This window comes from Typopeltis vanoorti, chromosome 5 (assembly GCF_054136105.1).
Source record: "Typopeltis vanoorti isolate ZY-2024b chromosome 5, IOZ_Tvanoo_1.0, whole genome shotgun sequence".
NCBI lineage: Eukaryota > Metazoa > Arthropoda > Arachnida > Uropygi > Thelyphonidae > Typopeltis > Typopeltis vanoorti.
In genome coordinates this window covers 169,120,870-169,148,119 of record NC_143553.1, presented here as the reverse complement: position 1 = coordinate 169,148,119, position 27,250 = coordinate 169,120,870, and the positions used below count along the sequence as shown (strand labels likewise).

General features: G+C 37.1%; 1 protein-coding gene across 1 annotated transcript in view; it reads left to right on the top strand.

The window, feature by feature from the left end:
- Positions 1–27,250, top strand: part of LOC150107048 (signal transducing adapter molecule 2-like) — a 387,379-nt gene that overhangs the window by 137,875 nt on the left and 222,254 nt on the right. Inside the window, exons 6-7 of the mRNA XM_090392915.1 lie at positions 16,186–16,264; positions 26,014–26,209. Of these exons, the coding sequence (XP_090249041.1) occupies positions 16,186–16,264; positions 26,014–26,209 (275 nt within the window). The remainder of the gene's footprint in view (positions 1–16,185; positions 16,265–26,013; positions 26,210–27,250) is intronic.

Here is a 27,250-nt window from a genome sequence, read left to right as displayed (position 1 = left end):
ACAAGAATAAAGAATAATAATTTTATTAGTGCAAATATTTCAGCCTGAAATTAACAAACCATCATCATCATCAGTGTATCAGCATGGTCACATAAGTGACCATGCTGCATGGTGAAGGCTGAACAAAGGAATGTTATTCCTTTTTATAGTTTAGCCACATGTCAGAGTGCCACAATACAAGTGATTACAAAATAAGATGAGATTACAGTTAAAATTAAGATAAATTTACTTCAAGATAAAATAAAATGACAGCATTAGATAAATAAAATCATTTTGGGGAGAAAAACATTAGGGAGGGGGATGCAAGGATAAAGACTATCTCAAATCTCGGCAGTGGATAGATGGTCATTTTGATTTCAGTTTGGGACCTTTCCTCAGTATTACTCAGCCAACTCCTCCTCCCCCCCCCCCACCAAAAAAAAAACTTATATCCATTGAAATCAAATTCCTTAGAAGTACTTTAGCACTCTCTTTAAACAACTGTTCAAACTTAAACTGGCACCAATGTAAAAGGTGAGTATTAGACCGGAAGATGTTGTGATTAGTACCACAACAACCGGCCTGGTTGACCGAGTGGGTAGTGTTATATCCCCGTTTTTCTTGTTTTATCTTTAACTTTTACTCTACTATTAAAATTTTGTATCTCTTATTCTCAGATTTCGGTTGCCGACAAATTTGTATAGATTAAAGACTGCGCCAGCCAGCAACTAAATTCTGATGCACTATCTAAATTACTTAAAGAAAATTGTAGGGATCAAGATATATGCAGTCGTGGTCCCTATTCTCATATCACTATCGGTTCTCCCTTAAATGCATGATACGAAATTTTCCAAACGGTAATTCAAATCCGCAGAAGATATGACAAACTCAATTGATTATGTAAAAAGAAACACATTTATTATTTCACAAAGACAAGTATACATGTTATTTAAATTCTTAACCTTAAAAGAGTCTAGATTCCCCTTACTTAATTAAACACATTTAAACTTCTGCACTATGATCTCTTACTGGGCATAAATTCCTCACTTCTGTACATATATCTATCCTCAGACTCTCACAATCAAGTTACCTGATAATATCATACATGAAACATTACATATAAACACTAGACAATTCAATAAATCTGACATGTGATTCTCTAGGACAATAGTACTTATTTCTACTTAATTCTCTCCCCCAAAATATCTGTTAACACTTAACTACTTTCTGAACATATGACATTCCTTTTCTTAAATCACTTAAACAGTTCGGAGCTCGGCCTCCTGTTCGGCTGGAGCCTAATATGTTTTCTTCTTAGCAGTAGACAAAAGTGTCCAAATTGCAGACTGTTCCTATGGCACAACACGTAAATGGCGTGTGTTCTTAATTTCTGTTTCTTTACTCCACGGATACTTTAATCCTACATTAATATAAGAAAATCTTCGCTTACCGTTCTTGCTTTGACTAGGTATTCTGATCTGTTCACTGTACCTCCTCTGATGGCGGACTTTGTTCTACACGAACCGAAAACACTCATGCACAGATCTGTACGCTGACGTGGATTTCATCAGCGGCTCTTTCTCCTAATGTGTTTGAACACACTGTAGTTGCAGCTTTGACCGATGTAACATGCATAGCAAGGGGAGATCCTTGCTACACGTGGCGGCAAGCTCTACATAGCTCTCCTGCGGGAAACTTGGTGCCGACGAAACTCGGAGACGAGACACAAGCGATCAGAGATAAGAAATAAGAGAGCGATTCGAACTCCTGTCGAAACTTTTATACTCCGAAGCAGCTCCCCCACTCGGTGGTGCCGTCATGCATACGGCGGCAGCCGATTGGACGCCGTGGCTGCGAACTGTCTTTACATGCCTTAAACTTGTACTTAGCTTATAAATATTTACTTGTTAATATTACATGACTTTCTACTTTAATTCATTCACAATTACTATCTTAATAAACTTATGGGCTATCTTAACAATGTTTAGAATTTACACATCTGGTTATTTACATTTTCCTGGGACATTATTCGGTACATTTCCCATCAGGAGGCATAAGCATGTCCTTATCCCTTCCTTCTGAGGTAACGTAACGTTGGGTGGGAAAAAGGGATGACTCATCACTTTTTCCGACACAACAGTAGCATATCTGCTCTCCAGCCAAAAGGCTGCAGGTTCAAATCCTGCCATGGGCATGGATATTTGTGAGTGTCTGTGGAAATACCAGTGGTGGTCGGCAGTAGATGACATTAGTGTAGTTGTGGTCAGTTGGAGATGAGTTGTAGATCTGGTGCCCTCCCTCGGTGAGTCTTTGGACTCCCTGGAGGTGTCAAATAATAATAATAATAAAAGACATCTTCTGGCTTTCTGTGGGTAGTATTTTCATATAAGATTGGTGTTCCTGTAGTTGTTTTTTGACCGAATGTTCTGTTTGTTCAAAATATGAGGGGAAGCAATCACACTGTACCTGGTATACACCGGGGAAGGAGAGAGGGAGACTGTTTCTCTTTTGTGAAAATTTTGATAGGGAAGAATGTAGGGTCTAAATTGTATCCATTATAATAATAAAATTAAAGAATAACAATTTTATTAGTATTTTTTCTTGTGAATACGTGTTTCTAATAATCGTTACTATATCACAAATTCTATTTAAAACTCTAATTATCTTTCACAGGAAAGAATTGACCAGGAAGACTGTTAAACTCAGTGATCTTAAACATCAACCTACTCAACATAGTTTTAGACATATCTAGACAGTCTCTTCAGAAATCTTATAATAGATGTAGATACATCCTCGACTATAAGTTTAACTCACTTGTTCAGAAGCAAAAACCAGCTGAGATCAACCCTGCAACAAGCAAATGGGTAGTCAGCATACTTAGACACACTCTCTTACTGCCAAAGAAACTTCATTACTTGCTCAAGGACATGATTTTGCTATCTTCTTCTTCAAGTGTCATACCATAGGAGGTTGGCAACCATGTCACAGAACTTTTTTCTTGCTTTTGCTGCTTCGAACATGTATGGTAATTCAAGCCAATCCAGTCCTTAATGTCTTCAAACCATATTCTCCTGGATCTACCTCTCCCTCTTTTTCCATCCAGTTTCCATTCTAATATTAATTTCTGAATGCCTTCTTGTCTAGTTCAATGTCCAAAATATTTTCGTTCTTTAATGATTTTCATTAATGTTCTTTTCATTTTTGCTTTCTTTAAAACATCTTTGTTTTTCATTTTCTCTGTCTATGAAATTTTCAACATTCTTCTGATGGTCCACATTTTCAAAAGCTTTCTCTGTTTCTTTATTTAGAATCCAAGTTTCACTGTTGTAGAGAAGGCTTGACCAGATATAGCATTTCATTTTCTCTGTCTGTTTATATTTACAATATTCTTTGATGGTCCACATTTCAAAAGCTTCTAATTTTTTCTCTGCTTCTTTATTTAGAGTCCAAGTTTCACTGTTGTAAAGAAGGCTTGACCAGATACAGTAATCCCTCGACTGATGCGCCCCCGATTAGTGTGTCATTTTTTTTTTTTATATCCAAATTCGATCAGTGCGCCTATACACATCTTAAAAATAAATGCTACAGATTTTAAAAATTTTCTATCTGTACATTTTTATAGCTAAGAATGAAATAATTTAGTTACAGATTTAAAACATTTTAATGGCATACTACACTACTTCCATGTACACTATGTATACTATGTTCCAAATTTTTACCACCAAAATTTATGTTGTCTGCTATAGTATGCTCACAGATTCGAGACCCTTCGACATTTCTGTGCATGTCACAAAAAGGAGAATCCATTCTGATAATAGGGTAATCAATCTGTCTTCTGGGATGAGTTGTTTATTATTACACGTCAGAAAATTAGCTTCTCTTTTATGATCATTGTAGTTTTTAAAGTGGTAATTATTTTGCTTGTATAACAGTTGGGAAATTGTATCTATAAAGCACGTGACTTCACGTGCTTTATAGTCGTTGGCGACCAATTCGTACGTTCTTCATTTCTTTCTCCCCTTCAATGATAACGTCCAAGAGTTAATTAAATCTCATTCTGAAGAATTGAGTGATTCCGACCTGCTAAATTTAGATGCACAGTGGGAAGATTCCGAAGAATATGAAAATTTAACCACTGATAGAAAATTTAACCACTGATAGTCGGCCAAAAGAGATTTCGCAGAAACAATTTGAAAATATTTTTCGTACAATCGAAGTTTTTAAGCAGCAATGCTTAGAGGCTGACCCTGATGAAGAGAGAAGCAGTAAAATTTGCAGAAGAATAGAAGAGGCAATACCGTCGGTTGTATGAAAAAAAGAAACAAAATGCCCGCAAAACTACGTTAGCTCAATTCTTTGTTAAGAAGTAGAATAATAAATTTATATCCTGAATATGTTTTATTGTCTTTCAGCTTCATGGTTTTCCTTTAACTAGGCCCTGAGATATAGCCTAATTCTTTTATAAAAAAAAAACTTAAAGGTCAAAAAAGAAATCTGAGGAACGAATTATATATTTTCCCATAGGTTATTATATTCGATTAGTGCGTTTTTGATTAATGCGTCTGTTTTAAAGAACGGTACTAATAAAAATACATTAGGCATACTAATCGAGGGATTGCTGTATAGCATTTTATTAATCTTTTCCTGCTATAGTACCAAAAAAAAAAAAAAATTCCATACCTAGATTTCCTGCATCACATTGTGAAAAACTTGTTGATCCTCTCAAGTGATGATACTAATAAACTGCACTAGACATTTCCTCAGTATTACTCAGAGCCAACTCCTCCCTTTCTCCCCTTTCCAAAAAAACTTGCTCCAGCTGAAATCAAGACCCTAAATTCCTTAGGATAAAATGACCAGATCATTACAAAAGCAAATAAAGGAAAAGCACTAGTAATTATGAATACCACTGAGTGCAAAAGAAAATTTTCCCTTTTATTACAAGATCAAACCACTCACCAAGAGATTACCCAGACCCCTGTTAATAGCCAAATCATGAAACTGAATTCTCTGCTCAACCAAGTGATCTGCTGGAAAAAAACTGAAGAGCTATTTTGGAAGAACACTTTGTTTCTACGACCTACCAGAAATCCACAAATAAGTCTCTCTGACCTATAGTCGACTGCATCGATCCCACCTATTGCCTGGCCAAATTCCTAGCTAGTTTTTTAAGTGCTCATACAAGCCATGCACAAACATTGGAGAAAAATTCATCAGAATTCCTGACAAAAATTTAAAAAGAACTATCCCCATAGTATACAGATATTGTGTTCATTTTCAACATCCAGTCTTAATTTACTAGTGTACCTCTTGCCAACACACTCTCTCTCCAATTATTATCAAAGTAGTTCCCTCCGTACATAGTCAAACTGTTCGATCATGCACTCAGACTACTTCATTTACAGAAACCAACTCTACACATAGAGGAACGACTATAGGAAGCCCCTTGTCTTCTGCACTAGCCAATTTTTACTTGGAACACCTTGAAGATTCTCTGTTCTCCTCAACATCAGTCTTCCTTTTCAGTATGCTACATGTTTGCCATCTGGCCAGAAACAGAAGCATCTCTACTGACCTTTCTGATCAAAACGAACAACTTGCAATCCATGTGTATACTCAAAAATTAGCCTTCCTGGATGTCCTTCTTTCTCATACCCCATCTGGATTACTTACATTTGTTCACTGTAAACCTACCTTCACAGATCACATACAAGATTCAGCTCATCAATTGCAAAAAAATAGGCATTATGAAATCCTTCTCAATAGAGCACGTCATCTGCTTCAATTGCAAGGATCTCCAACAAGAACTAGACCAAAGCACCATATTACAGAATGGCTTCACCTCTAGGAAATTTAAATGCATCCTAAACACTTACTGGCCCATTCCTAAGTACCCTGGATTTGCACAGTGAGTCCCTGTTCCATATATTGCAGGAATCTTTGAGGCAGTTGAAATGATCCTGAAGAGATATAATTTAGTCTCTACATTCTTCCTTATTAACAAAATTGCTTTCTGGTTGCCATTCACCTCTCTTCCTCTGGTGTTTACAAGGTTTAGTGTAATTGTCTCTGCTCATACTTGGAGCAAATAAGAACATTCAATTGAAAAACAATTATATATTAATCATAATAAACCTGAGAAATCTGACCTGGCTGATCACAAAGTAGAGAAACCACAATATCCTATGGTCCGATACCCACCTTTTGCATCAGCGCTAGTTTGATGGTTGTTTAAAGAGTGTTGAAGTGCCCTTACTACACTGCTCAAACTTAAATCGGAATGATTATCTATCCGTTGCCAAGATTTTGGAGAGTCTCATCCTCATAAATGGCAAGCTACTGTTTGGCATTTATGAGGATGTTCTTTTAATCTCATGTCATTCGAAATTATTTCATTTATCTATTGTTATGTGCCATTCAGTCGTTTTTGACTCTTGGTGATCTTGTGAACAAAGGCTCTCCATCCTACTTGGCCTCTTATCCTTTCTTTCAGTAATTGTAAGTTCAAGTTGGTAAATTCTTTTATGTTGTCCATCCAAATCTTTTGTGGTCTTCCTCTTCTCATTCCCTCAATCTTCCCCAATATAACTGCCTTTTCCAATGATTCATCAGCTTGCATAATATGGCCAAAGCACATCAACTTCTGTTTAGCAATCATTACCTCCAAGGAGCAATCTGTCTTTATATTCTCTAGAACCTTCTTATTGGTCATTCTTGCAACTCGTGAGATTCTTAATAGTTTCCTCCATACCCATCATTCAAATGAATCAATTCGCTTTCTATTTTTCTTCTTAATAATCCAACTTTCACATCCATACATCACTACTGGAAATACCGTTGCTTTGACAATTCTAACTTTCATGGTCTTACTCACACCTTTATTTTTCATAATTTTTGTCAGGTTTGACATCGCTTTTTTTCCCATGCTATCCTTCTTTTAATTTCATCTTCATATTTACCATCATTTCTGATTCTGAACCCTACTAAATCATGATTTTCAATGATTTCTATTTTATCTCCCTCTATTATAAATTCATTTAAATTGCCTGAAGCCATCACTTTTGTTTTGCTGATGTTTAAATTAAGCCTGGCTTTGTTACTTTCTGTCTTAACCAATAGAATCAACTGCTCCAGATCGTCCTTAGTTTTTGCTATGAAGGCTGTATCATATGCATATCTTAAATTATTTATTTTCCTGCCACCAATCTTAATTCCAGCTGGATCTTTGTCTAAATCAGCCCTTCTCATACCACATTCACTATAAATATTAAAAAGGTAGGGTGACAGAATACAACCCTGCCTCACCCCTTTTTCTACTCGAACACTGTTTCTCCAAAGATTGTTTTTGCTGAAGCTTCCTGGTTGTCATATAGCTATCTTATCAAGAGAATTAGATGTTCAGGTATTCCCATTGATTTCATTACAATCCATAGTTTGTTGTGATCCACACAATCAAAAGCTTTCTTATAATCAATAAAATGTATACTTCCTTCTGAAAGTCTCTAGTTTCTTTACCTCTTCTAGAGACTGCCTATTCTTGTGGCATTTCTTTATTCACATATGGCTCCAACCTTTGTTGGATTACTTTCAGCATAACTTTACTTGCATATGAAATTAAAGCGATGGTTCTATAATTATCATAATCTCTGACATTTGATTTTTTGGGGGATTGGGATGAATACTGATATTTTCCAATCTCTAGGCCAGTATATTTTCTTCCAAACCTGTTGACCAATTTCAGTTAATATATTCACTGCTTCATCCCCAGCTGCTCTCAATAATTCTACTGACACACCATCAGCTTCATGAGCTTTTCCTTTTAGCAGCTGTTCCATTGCTGATATCACTTCACTTTTCATTATCATGGGATCCTTAACAAATTCTCTCCTTTCAAATTCTCTTTCAATATTATTGTCTTTCTTGTACAAATCCTCTACATACTCTTTCCATCTTTTTTTCCACTGCCTCTTCTTACATCAGACATTTACCTGAATTACTTTTTAAAACTCCTTATCTAGGGATAAACTTCCCCGTAACATCATTTATTTTTCTAAACAGATCTCTTGTTCTACCTATAATATTTCTTCAAATTTCTTGCACCTTTTGTTTAGATGTTTTTCCTTATCTTTCTTAGCCTGTCTTTGGAAATCTGCACTCAGTTGTCTAACCCCTTTCTTTGTTTCTCTGAAGTTTCATTTTTCTTCTTTCCTGTGCTATTTGAATAGCTTCTGCTGACAACCATTTACAATCTTTCTTTCTTTCTTGTTGCTTTATTAAGAATATTCTTTTCTGCTTCTACGACTGTACATTTTGTTTCTTCCCACAGTTCTAATTCTCTTCCTGTCTTCTGCAAACTTTTTAATTTCTTTCCAACTTCTACTTTAAATGCTTCACTTATAGGATCTAAATCAAATCTGATACTGTCCTTTTGTTTCTTCTTATCCCTTAATTTCAATTTAACTTCAACTATCAATAATGCATGATCTGTCCCACAATCTGCATCTGGTAGTGTTTTTGCTGCTTGGATAGCACTCCTCCACCTTCTGCTGGCAACAATATAATCTATCTGATTTCTGTGTTCTCCATTAGGTAAAGTCCATGTATACAATCTTCTTTTATGTTGTTAGGAGCAACTGTTCTCAACACAAAACTCCAACATTCTTTTTCCTTCTTCATTCCTCAGTCCTAAACCAAATTTTCCAGTGATGTCTCGTTCTTCTTTTTCCCCCCCACTTTTGCATTCCCGTCACCTAATAATCAAAAGGAAGTCTATTTTATCAGTACTATACACTACTTGTTGTAGGCTGCTTTAAAATTCTTCTAGCTCATCTTCACTTGAATCTATAGTAGGGTACATACACCTGTATGAGTGTAATATTCACTGGGTATGCCTTTATTCTGATTAGAATTATTCTATCAGACACTGGATTGTAACCCAAAATGTATTTTCTGTATTCTCTTCTAACTATGAATGCTACTTCATTTCTTCAAAGGTTTTTCATGTCCAGAATAATACATCATGAAATCATCAGTATCAAAGTGACCCATTCCTGTCCATTTCAGTTCACTGATTCCTAACATCTTAATTCGAGTTCTTCTTCTTTCTTCACTAGTTCCAGTTTTCCTTGATACATATTTCTTACTTTCCATGTTCCTATTTTATGTGAATCAGTAAAGCGGAGGCATTTTCTTCTGAAATTAACTCTATCAGAAGTTGAACTTACAGAAGGCTTTGATCCAGCTTCTTCATTTTTGTTAACTTCATTGGAAATTCCCCTCTGCTCTTTCCCAGTAGCCATTTCAGTGCATTCTGACCTGGGTGTCCCATCTTCCAGCACTATATCACAATAACCTAAGCCTCTGTTTATAAAATTTTCTTGGCAAAATATATAGAGAAGTGGTTTGCCATTGCCTTTTTCTGTGTTTGTTTAGCCTAAGTAAGGCTAAACAAACTGCAAGAGACGAAGAAAAGTAAAATAGGAAAGATTGGGAGGGGGAATAAGCAAGAAGGAAAGAAAGAAGAGTAGGGACCAGTCTACAGATAATATAACAGATATATATTACATGAAATAAGGCATGGTCTAGCATCAGGTACCTCAGGTTCACCACTCCCATACTCACTTGAGTGAGCCCTTGAGGACTAATTTTATTTTTAAATTTTTAATATTTAAATTTTTTTTTTAAAATTTTTATTTCATTTATCTAATGTTGTTATTTTATTGTAATTTTAGTTTTAACTGTAATCTCATCTTATTTTGTAACAACCCATAGTGTGGCACTCCAGCACATGGCTAAACCCTATAAAAAGGAATAACATTCCTTGTTCTAGCTTCACCTTGTGATCATGCTGATGCACTGATGTATGGCTTGTCAAAACGTGGCAGTGGATTTGAGCTGTGGCAAAAAAAAAGTTTTTTAAACTGTGCATAGTATGAATTCTTTTGTGAATTGTGCTACTTTTTTTTCAGTAACACCAGTGTTCTTTAGTGCTTTTGGAGTTTTTGTTATGTATTGTGTTATTTTTGGGTTACTGAGAAGGCGAGGTCATATTCGGCAGCATTTGCGGTGAAAGAGAGGATAAGTTTTCACTATTTAGTATAGTTGAATATAGCGTTTATATTTATGTGTATATATTATCCAGGTGGTGACATTGCAGAAACGAATAAACCAGTAGATTATACGGGAATTGTGGTTAATGAAGTGGAGGTGAGTAGTCTATTGCATAACCTCAATGTCAATACATCTGTGGGATTGGATGGTATACCAGCTCGTGTTGTACGAGAAGCAGCTAAAGAATTGTCAGTACCCTTGACCATTTTGTTTAATTTGAGTCTCGGGTCTGGGTTAGTCCCGAGCGGGTGGAAAGAGGGGAAAATAGTTCCACTGCATAAAGGTGGTTCCAAGACTGCTGTTGTAAATTACCGACCGATTAGCATATCAGGAATCATTGTCAAGGCTTAGAGAAATTAGTCAAGAAAAGAATACAGGATTGGATAGATGAAAATGGGATATTGTATGGGGGACAACATGGTTTTGTGAAGGGTAGATCATGCCTCAGTAACTTGCTCACGTTTTATAACATAGTGATGGCTGAACTGGATAGGGGTAATGGGTTTACAGTGATACTACTGGACCTTGCCAAGGCCTTTGATAGGATACCACATGGAACCCTAATCAGTAAACTGGAGCAGATGGGTATAGATATAGGGTTGGTGAGATGGATAGGAGGGTGGTTGAAGGAGAGATATCAAAGAGTGGTTTATTCAGGAGTGGAGTCTAAAAGACGTCTTGTGACTAGTGGAGTGATACAGGGCTCTGTTCTTGGACCACTGCTTTTCAATTTGTTCATCAATGATATTGGAAAGGATCTGAGAGGAAGTGTTCACTTGTTTGCTGATGATGCAAAGTTGGGTAGAGCAATTGTGAGTGCACAGGATGTCAAAATTTTACAGGATGATTTGGATAGTTTGGAGGACTGGGCTAGGAAAAATGGATGTCAATTTAATGTGGCAAAGTGTAAGGTTATGCACTTTGGGGTGAAAAGAATAGCAGCAGTATATCGCATTGGTGGAACCATACTCCAGGAGATTGATGAGGCCAGGGATTTGGGAGTGTTGGTGGATAGGGAGTTGAAGTTTAGGGGGCACATTGCAAAAGTAACTAAAACAGCTCACCAAATCACTTGGCTTCTGAAAAATACTTTAACATGCAGAGACGAACAAGTTGTTCCTCTGTATCGAGCCTTGATAAGACCCCATCTGGACTTCTGTGCCCAGTTATGGGCACCAGGGTTTCTTCGTGATGGGGAGGAAGTGGAGAGGGTCCAGAGACGAGTGACCAAGATGATAGCAGGTCTGTGGAATGAACCTTATGAGAATAGGTTGAAGATTTGTGGGTTGCAGAAATTGGACGATAGGTGAAGGAGGGGTGATATGATTGAGACATTCAAATTACTGAAGGGTTTTTATAAGATTGATCCAGAAGATATTTTTGAAAATATGACTGGTGGTGGGAGGACTAGGGGCCATGCATGGAAGCTGGGCAAGAGCGTGGTTGACAAGGGTGTTAGAGCTAGGTTCTTTACTTGGAGAGTGGTAAATGAGTGGAATAAGCTTCCAGAGTCTGTTGTGGGTGCTACGACCGTGAATGAGTTCAAGGCAAGGTATGATAGATACTGTGTGAATGTTGAATAGTTGTTCTTGACATGATGTTAGGGCCTCCCTCGATGAGTCTGTCGACTCCTTGGAGTTTCCCGGAACAATAATAATAATAAAACAATAATAATAATATTTAGCGTTTATATATATATTTAGCATTTTAGTTTAGTTCCACGGCAGTAAGGAATGATGGCAGTTGCAATCACAAATGGCGTGTCACCAAGTCCTCCGTCATTTAAGAATTCTATTATATGTAGCATAAAAAAGGACTTTGTGGCATGCAGTGCTTGTGGCATATATGCATATATGTATCCAGGGAGTTGAATATGTGGCTGGTTGAATATGTGACTGGAGTGCATATATGTGCAAAATGTAGGCAATGGAAGGAATTCAGTGAATTAGATATTTCGATAACCGGCCTAGTTGCGTCAGGGACAGGAAATGAATGTCAGGAGATGAGTGGTGTGATGGAAAGAATGACAAGCAAAATATGAATGAGAAAATAAGAGTTGGGAGTGTGGTAGGCTTGAATGACTGTGAAGTTTTCAGAGATGGTCTTGATTGGGAGAATAAATGGTGAGTAAGAGTGACTAACTTGCAGAGATGGATAGATGAGCTGAAAGAGGAGGTGGACTGTCTTGTGAACGAGATGAGAAGTATGAAAAATGAGAATGGAAGAGATGAATGCAAGGTGAACAGAGTAGGATTGAGAGAGTTTTGGGAATGATAGAAACAGGAGAGAGAGGTATGGGAGTGCTAGAAGAGGAGAGAATAGGAGTGCTAGAAGAGGAGAGAATAGGAGTAGTAGAAGAAAGGAATGAGAGAGAGAGGTATGGGAATGATAGAAGAGGAGAGAATAGAAACAGTAGAAGAGAGGGAGTGAGAGAGTTATAGGAATGATAGAGGAAGGGAGAATGGAAACAGTCAGAGAGAGGAAATGAGAAGAATACGAGGGAGTGCTGGAACCAGGAATAGAGTGATGCCAGGACAGCAGGTAAGTAGGGGAACACAGAGAGAAAGGGTTAAAGGAGGAAGAATGAGGGATACAGGTGAGCAATCAAGGAACAGATTGGTAAGAGGTGTGATGTATGGAGACTCGATGATCTGTGGTGTGAAAGATAGGATGCCAGAGATGTGTTTGCCTGGAGGGACGATAGAAAATGTGACTATGGCAATTAAGAGGGATGAAAGGATGGATGAAATGATTGTGCATGAATGACTCGAAAGGCAATGTAAATCGGGCGACGAAAGATCTGAGATTCTTGCTTGAGGTTGTGCAAAAGCAAATGCAGAGAGGAAAGATTGTATGTGTGTTGCCCAGGTATGATAGTGACGGGCTGAGCAGAAGAGCAGTAATACTGAATAGCATAATAGCCAGAATGTGTCAGAAGAGAGGATTAGAATATGTGGATGCTTGGAGGGTGTTTGAGGACAGAAGGGAACTGTATGCGAGAGACCATTTGAATGAGGAAGGATGAAGGCATCTGGAGAGATTGCTGTTTTCTGAATGAGTCAGTGTGTCAATGCAGGGAAACTAGAATTCCCAGGGTGGATGGTAGCAGGAGTAGCCTCTTGGGGGAAGGGGGACGACATCAGGTAACACTGAGTCCAGTGGGGTCGACAGGGGACAATGATAGGTATAGAAGCAGTGACAATTTTATGCTTTATACCAATGTCAGGAATATCCAAAATAAAGAAAATGAATTGGTGGCCCTGATAGCATCAGCCTGGCCAAAGATTATTGGGATCTCTGAGACGTGGTTGACAGAGGATGATAGAATAACAGGAATTGAAGTAGCAGATTACACAGTTTTCAGCAGGATAATAAAAGAAAACATGGTGGTGGAGTAATGTGATATAAGTGATCACTTATGTCCTCTAAGAGTGGAGACTTTGGAAGGCAGTGACACTAATGGTTTTGAAAGCATATGGTGTGAGATAAAAGTAGCCAAGACAGGATATTTAGTGGGGTGTTTCTACAAACCAGGGAGCACAGAGGGTGGGGAGCAGGAGATGTTTAGGCCGTTGAGCTTGGCAAGTGCAAGAAGAATGATTGTTACTGGTGATTTTAACTACAGCAATATAAATTGGGGAGAGGAAAATGCATGTAGCAATAAGGGAATGGAATTTCTAGAATTCTTGAGGGACAAATGTCTTAGGCAACATGTAATAGAGGGAACAAGAGGTTCAGGAGTTTTGGATTTGGTCATAGTGTCAGAAGAGCTGGTAATAAGTAAGATGACATCTCTTCCACCAGTTGGAGAGAGACTGACCATGTGGTTTTTGATTTGGAAGATGAATAGACATGCAGGTGTATCAAAGAAAAGGGAACATATGTGGAATTATAAGGCAGGTGATTATAATAGTCTTAGGTATCAACTAGGGGCAGTTTCATGGAGGACAGAATTGGAAGTCCAGGATATCATTAGGGCTTGGGAAATTGTGAAGGAATATTTGTTAGCAGCAATAGTAAGCTGTATTCCACCAGTGAAGAAGCAGACACAATTTGGTGTAAAGTAGATGACAAACAATGTCAAACAGGAACTGCAGTTGAAAAAGAGATTATGGAAGAGATATAAGGAGTGGAGTGGAGGGCAGATACAAGAAGCATATAAGATGAAGGCCAGGAGAGTGACTATTATGGTGAGGAAGGCAAAACTCGAATATGAGAAGAGATTGGCACTAAGATCCAAAGAAAATCCTAAGGAATTTTTTAGCTGTGTGGCCAGTAGGAGGAGAAATGATAAAAATTTGTGGGATAAAAATGGGAATAGAGTGACTGATGTAGAGTATATAGTGGAATTGTTCAATGAGCACTTTATTGGAATATTTCATCCTGGGGATAGGGAAGGTTCGAGGTTTAGAAGAGCAAAAGGAGAGTGTGTTTCAAATTCTGAGTACTCTGGATATCAATAAAGCAGTGGGACTGGATGGAATTTCACCACAGGTTTTGAGAGAATGTGCTAAAGAACTGACAGCTCCGTTGACCTGGCACTTCAATAAAAGTCTGGTTGTGGGAAAGGTACCCAAGAAATGGAAGGAAGGTAAGATAGTGCTGCTGCACAAGGGCAGCAGCAGACTGGAAGTGTCTAATTATAGGTCAGTTTGTATGTCATCAGTAGTTGTTAAGGTCTTGGAGAAATTAGTAAGAGACCATATGCAGCGTTGGGCAGATGAGGGTAATGTTATCTGTGAGAATCAACATGGATTTGTTAAGGGGTGCTCTTGCTTTAGTAATATGATTGCCTTTTATAATAAAATGACAAGAGCAGTTGATGAGGGAAAGGCATATACTGCCATATTTTGGATTTTGCAAAGGCATTTGACAGGGTGCCACATGATAAGCTGATATTTAAGTTGCAGCACATGGGTTAATGTTGGGTTAGTCAAATGGATTCAGGATTGGCTGTCTGGTAGGTATCAGAGAGTTGTGTATGGTGGGGCAATATCAAGGAAGCAGAAGGTTACAAGTGGGGTTCCAGAGGGCTCAGTAGTGGGACCTGTATTGTTCAACCTTTATATCAATGACATTGTCAATGGATTGCAAGGGATATTCAGTTGTTTGCAGATGATGTGAAGCTGGGAAGGGTTATTAGTATTAGTGCAGATGTGTCAGTCCTGCAAGAGGATTTGAATAAACTAGACAGATGGGCAAATGAATGGGGATGTCGGTTTAAGGCAGCAAAATGTAGTCTTGAAGTTTGGGATCCATCGATGGGAGGATGCATACTCAATTGGAGGAGCTAACTGGAGGAAGTAGGGGAGACGAGATCTGGGGGTGATGATTGATAGAAAACTGAAATTCAGGGGGCATATTGCAAAGGTGGTGAAGGTAACACAGAGGATTGCTGCAATACTGAGGATGCTGACCTGCAGAGATAAAAGAGTTATCATTCCGTTGAATAAGACCCTGATCAGATCACACTTAGACTATTGTTCTCAAATTTGGTCCCCAGTATTTGAAGTGGATAAATTAACTGTGGAAAGGGTACAAAGATGGATAACAAAGATGGTTTCAGGACTGTACAATGTCAGTTACGAGGATAGACTGAGGGAATGTCGACTGCAGAATTTGGCAGATAGAAGAAGGAGAGGTGATATGATCGATACTTTTAAACTGTTGAGAGGTAGTTACAGGGTAGACATTGGGGAGTTCTTTCACTTGGTGGAACCGGGGAAGGATTGATGACAAGGGGGCTATCCCTGGAAGTTATGAAAGGAAGCATGAGCAAGAGGGTGAGGAGTGGTTTCATTGCTTGGAATGTGGTTGAACCATGGAATGCATTGCCTGAGAATGTGGTTAGAGCAAGAACAGTCAATGAGTTCAAGGAGCGGTATTATGATAAAGTTTGTGTTTCCTAAGAACAACTTCCCACAGTGAGTCTTTTGACTCCATGGAAGCCTGGATATTAATAATAATTAGTTGCTTGTTAGAAATATTTGCACTGATAAAATTGTTTTTATTCTTGTGAATGCATGTTTCGAATAATTGTTAACATAAACTATGCTCATAAGTTTGTTAATATTTGTATTCTGTTTTCTTAACTAGCCAGGCAAAGAAGTTATACCTATAAGTACAGATCCAGATGTTGTCAGTAGTCAGCAAGAAGAAGATGACATAATTAAAGGTGAATTTTGGATTTTATTAATAAGCCATCTTTGTATCAGTTATCATTAATCTAGAATCATGAATGCTGATTAATAAATTCCTTGCTGTTTACACTGAGACGTATCATAAAGGGCATGCAGAATTCCAAATTTGCATTGCCAGTTATTTATATTAATTATTTGACTGTATTAAATCACAAAATCATAAGAATAAATTGATTGTTCCCTGATGTTTCATGTATTTTATGTCTAATATTTTCCTGATTAGTTACTTTTGTTAAGTTCTGTCATTTCCTCTTCCTTCTCTAATTAGGTTTCTTTATTTTTCCAACAGATTTCTCTCTCTCTAATAGACTTTTATTTTATCTTTGTATGTTTTGCAATCTTATGTGTACTTTCTATAATAGTTAAAATAAGATTTTTTTTTGATATGTTATATGGTTTTAGATTTAGTTTTCATCCATATTACATTCTTTGATTATGAATTTTTTTTTGATAATGACCTATTTATTATTAGAAATTTTTCTTTTTTCTTTCACCCTGCTAATTCTGTCCATTACTGTCATTTTCCCTCTATTTGATGATAAATTTCTGTGCCTATTTGATTCATGACTGAAACATTTAACATTGTTATGACATGACAGTGTATAGTCTATTTTACTTTTGTTTGTCTATTTGGGCATTTTCTTATAATATGGCACTACCATGCAATTCAAGGAAAATTAAGAATACCCCAAAAATTCTACTTCCCCGCCAAAGGTACATGTCAGAAATTTGATGATGAAGATTGTTTAAAATTAACCAAATCAGTGCTAATAGAAATCTCCAGGAATCTCTGAGTTCAACTCTTGGATGATAAAAGTATTATCTACCTTTATCTGCCAAGAATAAATGGAAAACTAGAGCAAACAAAAGAAAATTATGATATAGAGTTTAGAATGGAAAGATTTAAAATAAATGCAGCAACACAATGCCTCTAATCAAAAAAGTAAATGGAAGAGGAGAAAGGGAATAAGAAACTGGGATGAAAACATTGAAGCAATAATCAAAGACAAGAAAGAAGCATATAAACAATGTATAAACACAAAATCACTAAAAGCAGAAATGAATTATAAATATAAAAGATCAGTAGCAAAAAAAAGTATGCTGGAAAAATAATAGAGAAACATGTTATAGCAAAATTGGAAAGTGATCTTACAGTGAAGAGGCCAAATACATACAAAATTCTAAGAAATATGAATAAGGAGATAAAAAAAAAAAAAGTGAAACTTGAAATAATCAAAGAGAAAACCAACCTGGCTGGACTTCTTTCAAAACTTATGGCATGATGTTAATGAATCTAAAACTGATATAATGCTAACTACTAACTATACAGTGGAAGAAATAACATTACAAGAAATCTAACAAGCAATACAGCAAAGCAAATCAGGAAAATCCCCTGGATAAGATGGAATAAATATAGAACTTATTATATATGCAGGTATCCTAATCCCAGGAAGTTGGAATAAAGGAATTATCATTCCAATATATAAAAAATTCAATAAGTGCAACTGTGAAAATTACAGAGGAATAAGTCTCTTAAATACTGGTTAATACTTCTATGGATGAATATTAACTTCAAAAATTAAAGCATATATAGAAGATAAACTTTGTGAAGAATCAAAATTGTTTCTGACAAGGACGATTGTGCATTGACCCTACTTTTACATTAAAAATCTTAATGGAAAAACACATTTCAAAGTCAACATAGAAACACACATAGCATTTCTAAATTTACCAGAAGGCCTTTGACAGAGTCTTAAGGAACAAACTGTGGGTTTGTACTCAAGAATCTAAAGATTCCAAATCAGCTGCTTGCTTGCTGCAATAACTAACATGTATCACAACAACCAAATAGCTGTAAGAATCAATGAAGAAGTTACAGAATGGAAATCAATAAACAGAAGGTTCCATCAAGGATGCCCAATGTCAACACTTGATGTGTTGACATTGGGCATCCTTAGACAACTGTATAGATGAAATAGTAAAGAAATGGGAAAAACAATATAAAACCAGCATTTAAAATGGATCATGGAACTATATTTAATACCCTTTTATTTACAAATTACCAGATAATCATAGCAAGAAGTGAAGATGAACATCAATATACTCCTTAAACATAATTATTAAAAAATTTGGAATGTAATTATCAACAGACAAAACAAAAATCATGGTGTTTAAAGGACCATCTCCAATCAGAAGTAAAATCATGCTTGAAAATAAAATTTTAGAACAAATTAACTGCTTCAAATACTTTTTGTTGAAATAACAACATAAACTGTATTATTAATTATAAAAACTTTACTAATTACCTATATTTCGGCAATGCTACATTGCCTTCGTCAGGGATCACAAAACAATGATATGTGCATGCAGGCACTCATGCTAAGCAAATGAGGCTGAAGAAAGCCAACTGAAGTTGGTCCTAAAGATTCCTCCTAGTGGGCTAAATTGGGTTGTCTTGGCCATTGGGTTAATGATCTTAGAATGTAAGCTTCTCAAATTTGAGGCATTCTCATGCACCCAAATTTGTTGAGGTTTGGGAAGTTTTTCAGAGCTGAGAATGATTCAAGGAATAATCTTTCATATTTGTACTGGCTGCAGTGTAATAAATTGGCCTTCAGCATATTCTGTGGTGGGTGTCGAGTGCATGATCAGCAAGTCCTGAGTGGCTGTATTAGTGGAACCAGATGTAGTCCTTGTGTTTGATAACCTGATATTGACTGTTCTGCCTGTTTTGGCCATAGTAGGACATTACTCTGAAGCCTGAAGCAATCAGCACACTTACATGTGGCCACAACTTCTCTATAGCACTGAAAAGATTCCCACCGAAGAAATAATGATAGAATGAGGTATCTGCAGCCTTCCCAACCATATTGCCAACAATATCAGACTGGATGTGGCCAGTGTTCTTATCCAAGTCAAATCATCAAAAAGCAACCTATCAAAAGAAGAATTCAAAGCTCAGCAAGAAATAAATCAACAGAAAAATAATAATTACTAAAGCGGATAAGGGAAATGCCGATGTGGTTGTAAACCAAACAGATTACACAGGTAAGCTTGTCTCTTTACTTTGAGATCAGTCTACCTACCTCCCTATAGAATATGATCCCACCAGTTCTCAAATCAGAACACTCCATAGGCTCCTTAAGAAGGTTACTACCTCTTGGCCTGCGGAAGTGCTAACACACTAAAACCTTTTAAATCAAGACCCCCCTCCCCAGATTTATGGACTATCAAAAATCCATAAACAAAATGTACCATTACATCCCATTATGGATGACAATGATTTCCCCCACATACAAATGAGCCAAACATTCAGCCAAAGTGCTCACATAATATACTAGCAACACATCTTCACACACAAAAAAACTGCACACTTTAAAGCCAGTATAGAAAACCTCTCACTCCAACACACTGACCTATTGGTCAGTTTTTTATGTCTCTCCTCTTTGTTCACCAATATCCCACTCAAAGATGCCTTAGACCTCCTCCAAGCCATATTTCCTCAGCCCTATTTCAGTTCACCATGAACTCACGCTATTTTGTTTGGCAAGAAAAATTCTACAAACAGATTGAGGGGACAGCAATGGGTTCTCTACCCTCTCCGCTCCTGGCCAACTTCTTTATGGAGACATTTGAAGAAAAAGCCTTAAACTATGCTGTGTGGATGTTCACTATTTGGCTGCATTGCCTGGATACCCTCCACAATTTCTCAACACACTTAAACAATCAGCACCCCAGTTTACCTTGGAAAAAGAAAACAACAACAGTCTCCCTTTGATAGACACTCAGATTACACTCCAACCTGATGGATCCCTTGCTTTCTCTGTTTACAGAAAACCTACACATACAGGTTGATACATTCACCAGCAATCATACCCCAACTCCCAAAAATATGGAATTATGAAAACCCTATATTAACAGGACTAAATTAATCAGTTCAGATAACAATCCCTAACTACCGAACTTTACCATATCCTTAACACCTTCTTAGCTAATGGCTACAATCCCCCAAAAATATTATTACCAGTTAACCCCCCCCCCCCCCATTCCCACTTCATGACAGAGATTACTCTAATCTATCACCATTCCATATATCTGGGGTATATCCAAAAAACTTGAACACAAATCCTAAGAATATATGACCTCACAACTAGTTAAAAACCACACAAGAAATTGTCATCTCTTATCTGCTTCATTAAAGACCAGCCACTTCGAGGATGTAGAAGTCAGGGACAAACAAGGAAAAGATGGAATGAGACTGGAACAGGCCACATGGGCCTAAATTCCTGAAAAAATGATGATGGTGGTGGTTATGATAGATGTGTATATATATATATATTTGTATTATTTATTTATTTTTTACATAGTTTGGAAATTGCTGAAGACCAAACATGGAACTTTTTCAAGTCACTTCAGGCCTCCAGTAATCAGTGCAGTGGTCTAACACCAGGCGTTGAGATTCATCTCTCACCTAAAGACAATCACAAACATCTATGCTCACAACAGGATTCGAACCCGCAGCCTGTTCGCTGGAGAACAACAACTTGTTTTTTCTTTCTGATATTTGTACTATTATTCTTTCATATAACCTTGTTTGTGATGCTGAGGATTATTAGAAAGCCCTGGTACTCTGTTTGTTTCTGGTCCTTTCCAGTAAAAACTGGCTTGATTTTTAGTATTATACATTTTTCTGATTTTCTTTTTACCTTGCTTAGACTTATTACAACCCAATTCATTTTACTTATTTCATATTTCAGTTCATCTGCCTTTCTCTCTGCTTTTGTCCTCATGTTGTATGTAGCTATCATGATGTCACTTTTCTTGCATTTGTTTTGGTCATTTTGTTTTGGAGTAGGTTTGGCCTCGGACATCTGTGGTGCCATGAACATTGAACTCTTAAAGATATCTGAACATTCTGGACAATGCAATGTTTCCTACTTTGTGGTGTTTCTGTGGAATTGACCTTTTGCTTAACATTGCTAAAATTAGTGATGTTACATGAAAGAGTACAATACACAAGGTTTGCTCTACAACCAGGTTGATTCATTGTGTCTTGATTTCTACATCATATCTTACAGCATCTATGCTGTAAGATATGACAATATGATAAACAATACGTACAATAGAACTTACCTAAGCAGGTAAGTTCTATTGTATATTAATGCCTTATATTTCCACTTTTCGGATCATAATTTAACACCTGCAGAAGTGAGCACCTGACAAAAGGTTTCAATTTTGCAGTCACACCAGAGCATATATCTAAAATAGATATTATGTGTAACGTCTAGAGTTTTTCTTCATCTGGTTTGCCAATTTCTGCTCATACTGCACTCACTTTTGTTTCCATTACTATTTGAGTCACTCTCCTGGCTTGTTTTTTATACTCTTCATGTAACTGATTATTACCCTTATTCATCTTGTACTTCCTCCAAAGTACCTTCTTATTCCAGATTTCGTGCCTAAGCTCCTCATTCAATCATTTTACACCCATCGTATTCAGCCTTTGTGGCCTTCAGAATACATTCACACATTGATACTGTTTGTCAATTCCCAAGCACCATCTATTTCCTTACCACTCAACTGCTCCTTCCATGTTATAGTTCCAAGCTTGTACTCCCACATATATTTTTCATCACAGAGATCTGCATATGGTTAGCCACAACCCAGGTGATCTCTTCATGATCACTGTCACCAACTGGAGGAAAGTGCAAAATCCCATTCACAATTACGTCCTCTGATGAAAGGATCAGATCGAAAACTCTCGATCCTAGCATGCCCTCCTTTACATCTTGGGAAATTCATTTTACTTATTCCCAAATGCTGTCTTTCATTCCAATCTATGCTATAGTTAAAGTCCCCCATAATAATTACCATTCCTTAGATGCATCCCCTTTTCACCTCGTGCTTACTATCTTGGACTACAAAGATGGGACTATACAAGACTTTGATCAGGCCTGTTCTCCTCTATGGTGCTGAAGCGTGGACTCTCAGGGAGAGACAAGCCAATCACCTGAGAGTATTCGAGAACAAGATGCTACAACGTATCTATGGAGGGGTCATGGCAGACGGAGTCTGGAGGAGGCGGTCCAATGCTGCCATACACGCTTTATACAACTCGGCAGACGTCTTGATGGAGCTGCGAGCCCGGCATCTTCAGTGGCTGGGGCACTTGTACCGTATGGGCCCCGAAAGGACTGTGAGACAAGTGGGAGGCCTGACCTCGATCAGGGAGGCCACCAGGGAGAAGGAGATGGGCAGATCAGGAGAAGGAAGACCTGCAGGCTGTCAGGCTTGAGACCAGAACGTGGTGAACTGTCACAGAGGACTGTGCCCAGTGGTGAAATGTGGTGCGTGAAGCCAAAAGTTCCCCTGGGCTGATAGTGCCTGGTTAATGTAATGTATGGTTTGCTAATCCAAGTTGTTTATATGTTTCTTCATCACCACACTCCACATTCCCTGGCCTATAGCAACATCCAGCTAAATATGTCTTCCTGTCAACCACCACCTCACATCACATTGCTTTATAACCATTACTACAATTTCCCTCTTTCATGTCAACCTTATGTGGACATAATTCCCCTGCTATCATCAGCACCACTTCTTCCTTCTTGTCCTTTCAATCCTGGTGGAAAATACTGTATCCTTCCATTTCTGTTCCCATTAGGATATCATCTTCATTCAACCATGTTTCACTTATTCCAATAATTTTGGGGCAAATGAACTCAATCAGTGAAATCATTTCATCTCCCTTATTTCTGATATTTCTGGCATTTGTAAACAAACACAGAAGTTCATTTTTAGGTCTATAACCAGTCCTATCCAAGCCAATTGTTGGTTAAGATTTCCTTACCACACCTGCCCTTGCCCAATCATCACTGTTTACCACATATGTCTGCTCAGTCTCAACTTTCCTACCCACATTGCAAAGTAGGTGGTAAATCCATCTCCATTCACACATTCACTGCTACTTTCAACATCCACTCTCTCTCTCTCTCTCTCCCTCCCTCCCTCCCTGTCTGTGCGATATCTCCTGTCCATTCAGGCTCACCCAGTTTTCCTGTTCCTCTTGCATTCCCATTCTCTCTTATCTCTCAATAATACATTCTGGTTATTTTTCCTTTAAAAATAAGTTGTATCAACAAATTGAAGGAACAGCAATGGGCAATCCTCTTTCTCCTGCTATCTCCAATTTCTTTATGGAACATTTTGAACAACATATCTTTGACAACATTTCTCCCAGACCTACTCATTGGTTCAGATATGTCAATGTCATTTTTGCTGTATGGAATGGCTCTTCTGATGAACTTCAACAGTTTCTCTCTAAGTTAAACGCACTTCATCCTAGGATCCAGTTTACCTTAGAAGTAGAATCAAATAAGCAGTTAGCCTTTTTAGATCTTCTAATTCTTCGTCAACCAGATGGTAACCTACATTTCTCAGTCTATAGAAAGACGACTCATACTGGCCATTATATCCATGCTGAATCTCATCACCATCTCAGTCAAAAGGCAAGAACTATTAAAACATGGTTCATCGGGCCCACTCCTTTTGTTCTTCAGACGATCTTTTACAGAAAGAACTGCAATATATAACTTCTTCCTTTCTATCTAATGGTTATAAGAATTGCTTCATTAAAAGAGCTTTGAGTAGTTTTAATATGTCTTCCTCTTCAAATACAGAAGAAATAACGTGCATTCCTATCCCTTATGTACAAGGCATTAGTGAACGTATAGCAAAAGTTTTAAAACCACTGAATATTTTTGTTGCCTTTCGACGGTTTAGAAAAATCTCCACCTTTCTCACTTCTCCTGAGGACAAGCTTTGACATCTTAATCATCCAGGTGTCTACCAGATTCCATGCTCTTGTGAATTATCTTATTTCGGACAAACGGGAAGATCTGCCTCTATTCAGCTAGAAGAACACCAATCTTATATTGAATACTTTAAACCTGAAAAGTCTAGACTTGCAGAACATGCCATCTTCACTAGACATAGAATTCATTGGAGAAAGACTAAAGTTCTTCACAAAAGTCAGTTCCTTATTGAACGCCTTTATAAAGAAACATGTGAAACTCTACTTCATTCTCCTAACTTAAACAGATCCGACTGCTTACGTCTATCCCATTTATGGGATAGACGTAAGTACTTTATAAATCAGCTAATCTTTCCTAACTTTTTATTGTATTGATTTTTTTTTGTTTTTGTTTTGTTTTAAGGAAATTTATTGACCTTTTTAGTTATCTTACTCCAGCTACTTAGGTGGCGCTTTCTGGAATTGTCAGTTATTGTTTAATTTGAGCTTAAAATGTACTGAAGATGCCTGTGACACATAGGCGAAAATTATACTATTAAATAATCTTTGTACGTGAGTTTTCTGTTATTAATTTTGTATCGATTCAAGACATTTTCTTACCTGCATACAATTTAACTCCTCATACTTTTAATCTATCAGTATTAGAATATTGTTCTCGCATCCTTTCTTTGCATCCTTAATAGGATTCGAACCCAGATCTTTCCAGTAAATGGGCATCTTCAAAACTGAATGAACTGCAGAGGCTCTTCCTATAAAACAGTTGGTGTCCTCTTTCGTTCAAGACATGTTCTTGCATCTGGGCTGGGTGCACCAAAAGCCTTCATAAAAATACTTGATGTTGAAGAGGGCCATCCAGTTAGCAGATGCCTTCTGGTTGTTTTATTTCTATCTTGCATCTTTTTGTATAGGTATTTTCAAGGATATCATGTTAGTGAATGGGCTTCCATCATTCCTTCACTTTAAGTCAGTAAAAACACAATCAACTGTTGGTTGATAGCCCATTTATAGCCTACTTCAAACTTGCTGAGTCAACTTCTTATCATTATTCACCCTGTCTACTATTGTCCTCTGAACAGTCATCTCCAAACAGTTTTCACCCAAGTGGTTCAAGAAAGCATAGGGTAGAAACAAAATATCCAGAATAGTTTTAATAGAACTTGTGTACTAGACATTTAAATAGCTTTCACAGCTTTACACATGTAACAAAAAATATAGAATTTTATTCAAAAACTCTAATATAGCTCAAAAAAAAAAAAAAACTACTCAACTTCAACATAACTGATTAACTTTGAACAGTTATTCAGTACTGTTTTTTTTTTTTTTTTTTCCTGCCATGCTGTATTTCATCCAACGTTACATGGACATCATCATCAGAGAGATAGACCATTGAACTCTAATAGTGTAATCATATACTTCATTTGTGACCGAGACATGAGTAAGTATATGCATGATTTACAACTCATTGCAATTAATGTTTTCAATGTAGTTAATGGTCTGTCTGCCTGATGATGTCCAGATAATGTTGAATGGAGTGTATTGGAGTTTTTGAATAAAATTCTATATATTTTTTCTTATGTATGTGCTGTAAAAGTTATTTAAAAACAGAAAGAAGTCATCTATTATGGATACCTGAATACTGGATACCCTTTTCGGGACATCATTTTTATGAAAGCTTTTGGTACACCACCTCAAATTGTCATGATGCAATTGTCAACCTAAAAAACATGGAGTCGATATTAAGATTAATATCAACCGTATGTGTGGGGTTGACATTGTTACCCCTACAAAGTAAGTATAGTAAGGATACTGTTAATATAATACGAAATCAATTTTCTAAACTGCCATATGTTAATATATATATATATATATATATATATATAGCTGTAATTTGAATAACGTTGTGATTTTCAGCTATAGAAAATTCCCTTAAAGAGACTGGTGGTTTCATTGAAGATTTGCATCTTTTTCAAAATACTCGGATCTCCTCAGAATCTGAGGTCCCAGAGGTAGAACCTTCCAAAGTAAGAGCTTTATATGATTTTGAAGCTGTTGAAGACAATGAACTGACTTTCAAAGCAGGAGAAATAATACTTGTTCTTGATGACAGGTGAGAAAGTTATTGGAATGTTTGAAATAATAGCATCATATCTAGCTACTTCTGTATTATGATGTGGTTGAAAATGTATATCCTTTATTCCATTCCATTTGAATGGAATAAAGGATACATGTGGAATAAATGGAACAATAGGCCTGTCATTGCAGAAAGTCACACAGATTGATTTTGTAATTTTCACTGTTTCTTAAATTCTTACTACAAATCTTGTCACCCACATGAGACAGCAGTGCATTTCCTCTGCAGTACTTGTGTTATAACCTCTTCCTCCCCCCTCTCCAAAAAAAACCGAATTTTCATGCTTGCTTTTAAATATGTATAATTAATACTAGATTGGAAGCATTTACATTCATTCTAGTTTTAATTATAACAGCATTAGAAAAAAGTAAAATCATACAGAAGCACCGCATTGGTAATATACATAGATCTACCATTGTCTCTGGTCACTGCTGTATTATTTTGAATGCCCACTCAAGGCATCTAACTTGGCTCACTGCACTTCTGCATTGCACTTATTCCACTGTTATAAAATGTTATGGTTCTGAGAAACTATAATTATGTTTTGGTGTGGCATTGTACTCTTGTTGTAATTTATGCAGATGTTGAAAAATATCAATACAAAATTATTTATATGTTTTGGATCAACATGGCTTTGAGAAATATTTGCAGAGTCGAAATTATTATTAACATCTGACTGCCATGGAGTTAGAGACTCATCATGGAAGGTATACACTACCACATGCAACCTCATCCAACTGTGCCTTAAACTGATTCAATGTATTTACATTCATAACACATCAGGAAATGATGCATTTCACTCACCAACCACTCTCCATGTAAAGAACCTGCTCCTCACTCCTCTGTTCACACCCTCCTTATACAATTTCCAGGGATGGCCTCTTATTCTATCTCAGCCCCCTTCCCCCCTCTAACCTTCTATGAAAAATCTCTTCCATGTCAACCTGATAACAACCCCTGACTAGCTTATATGTTTCAATCATATCCCTCCTCCTCCTATTCACAAGGCTTTGCAGT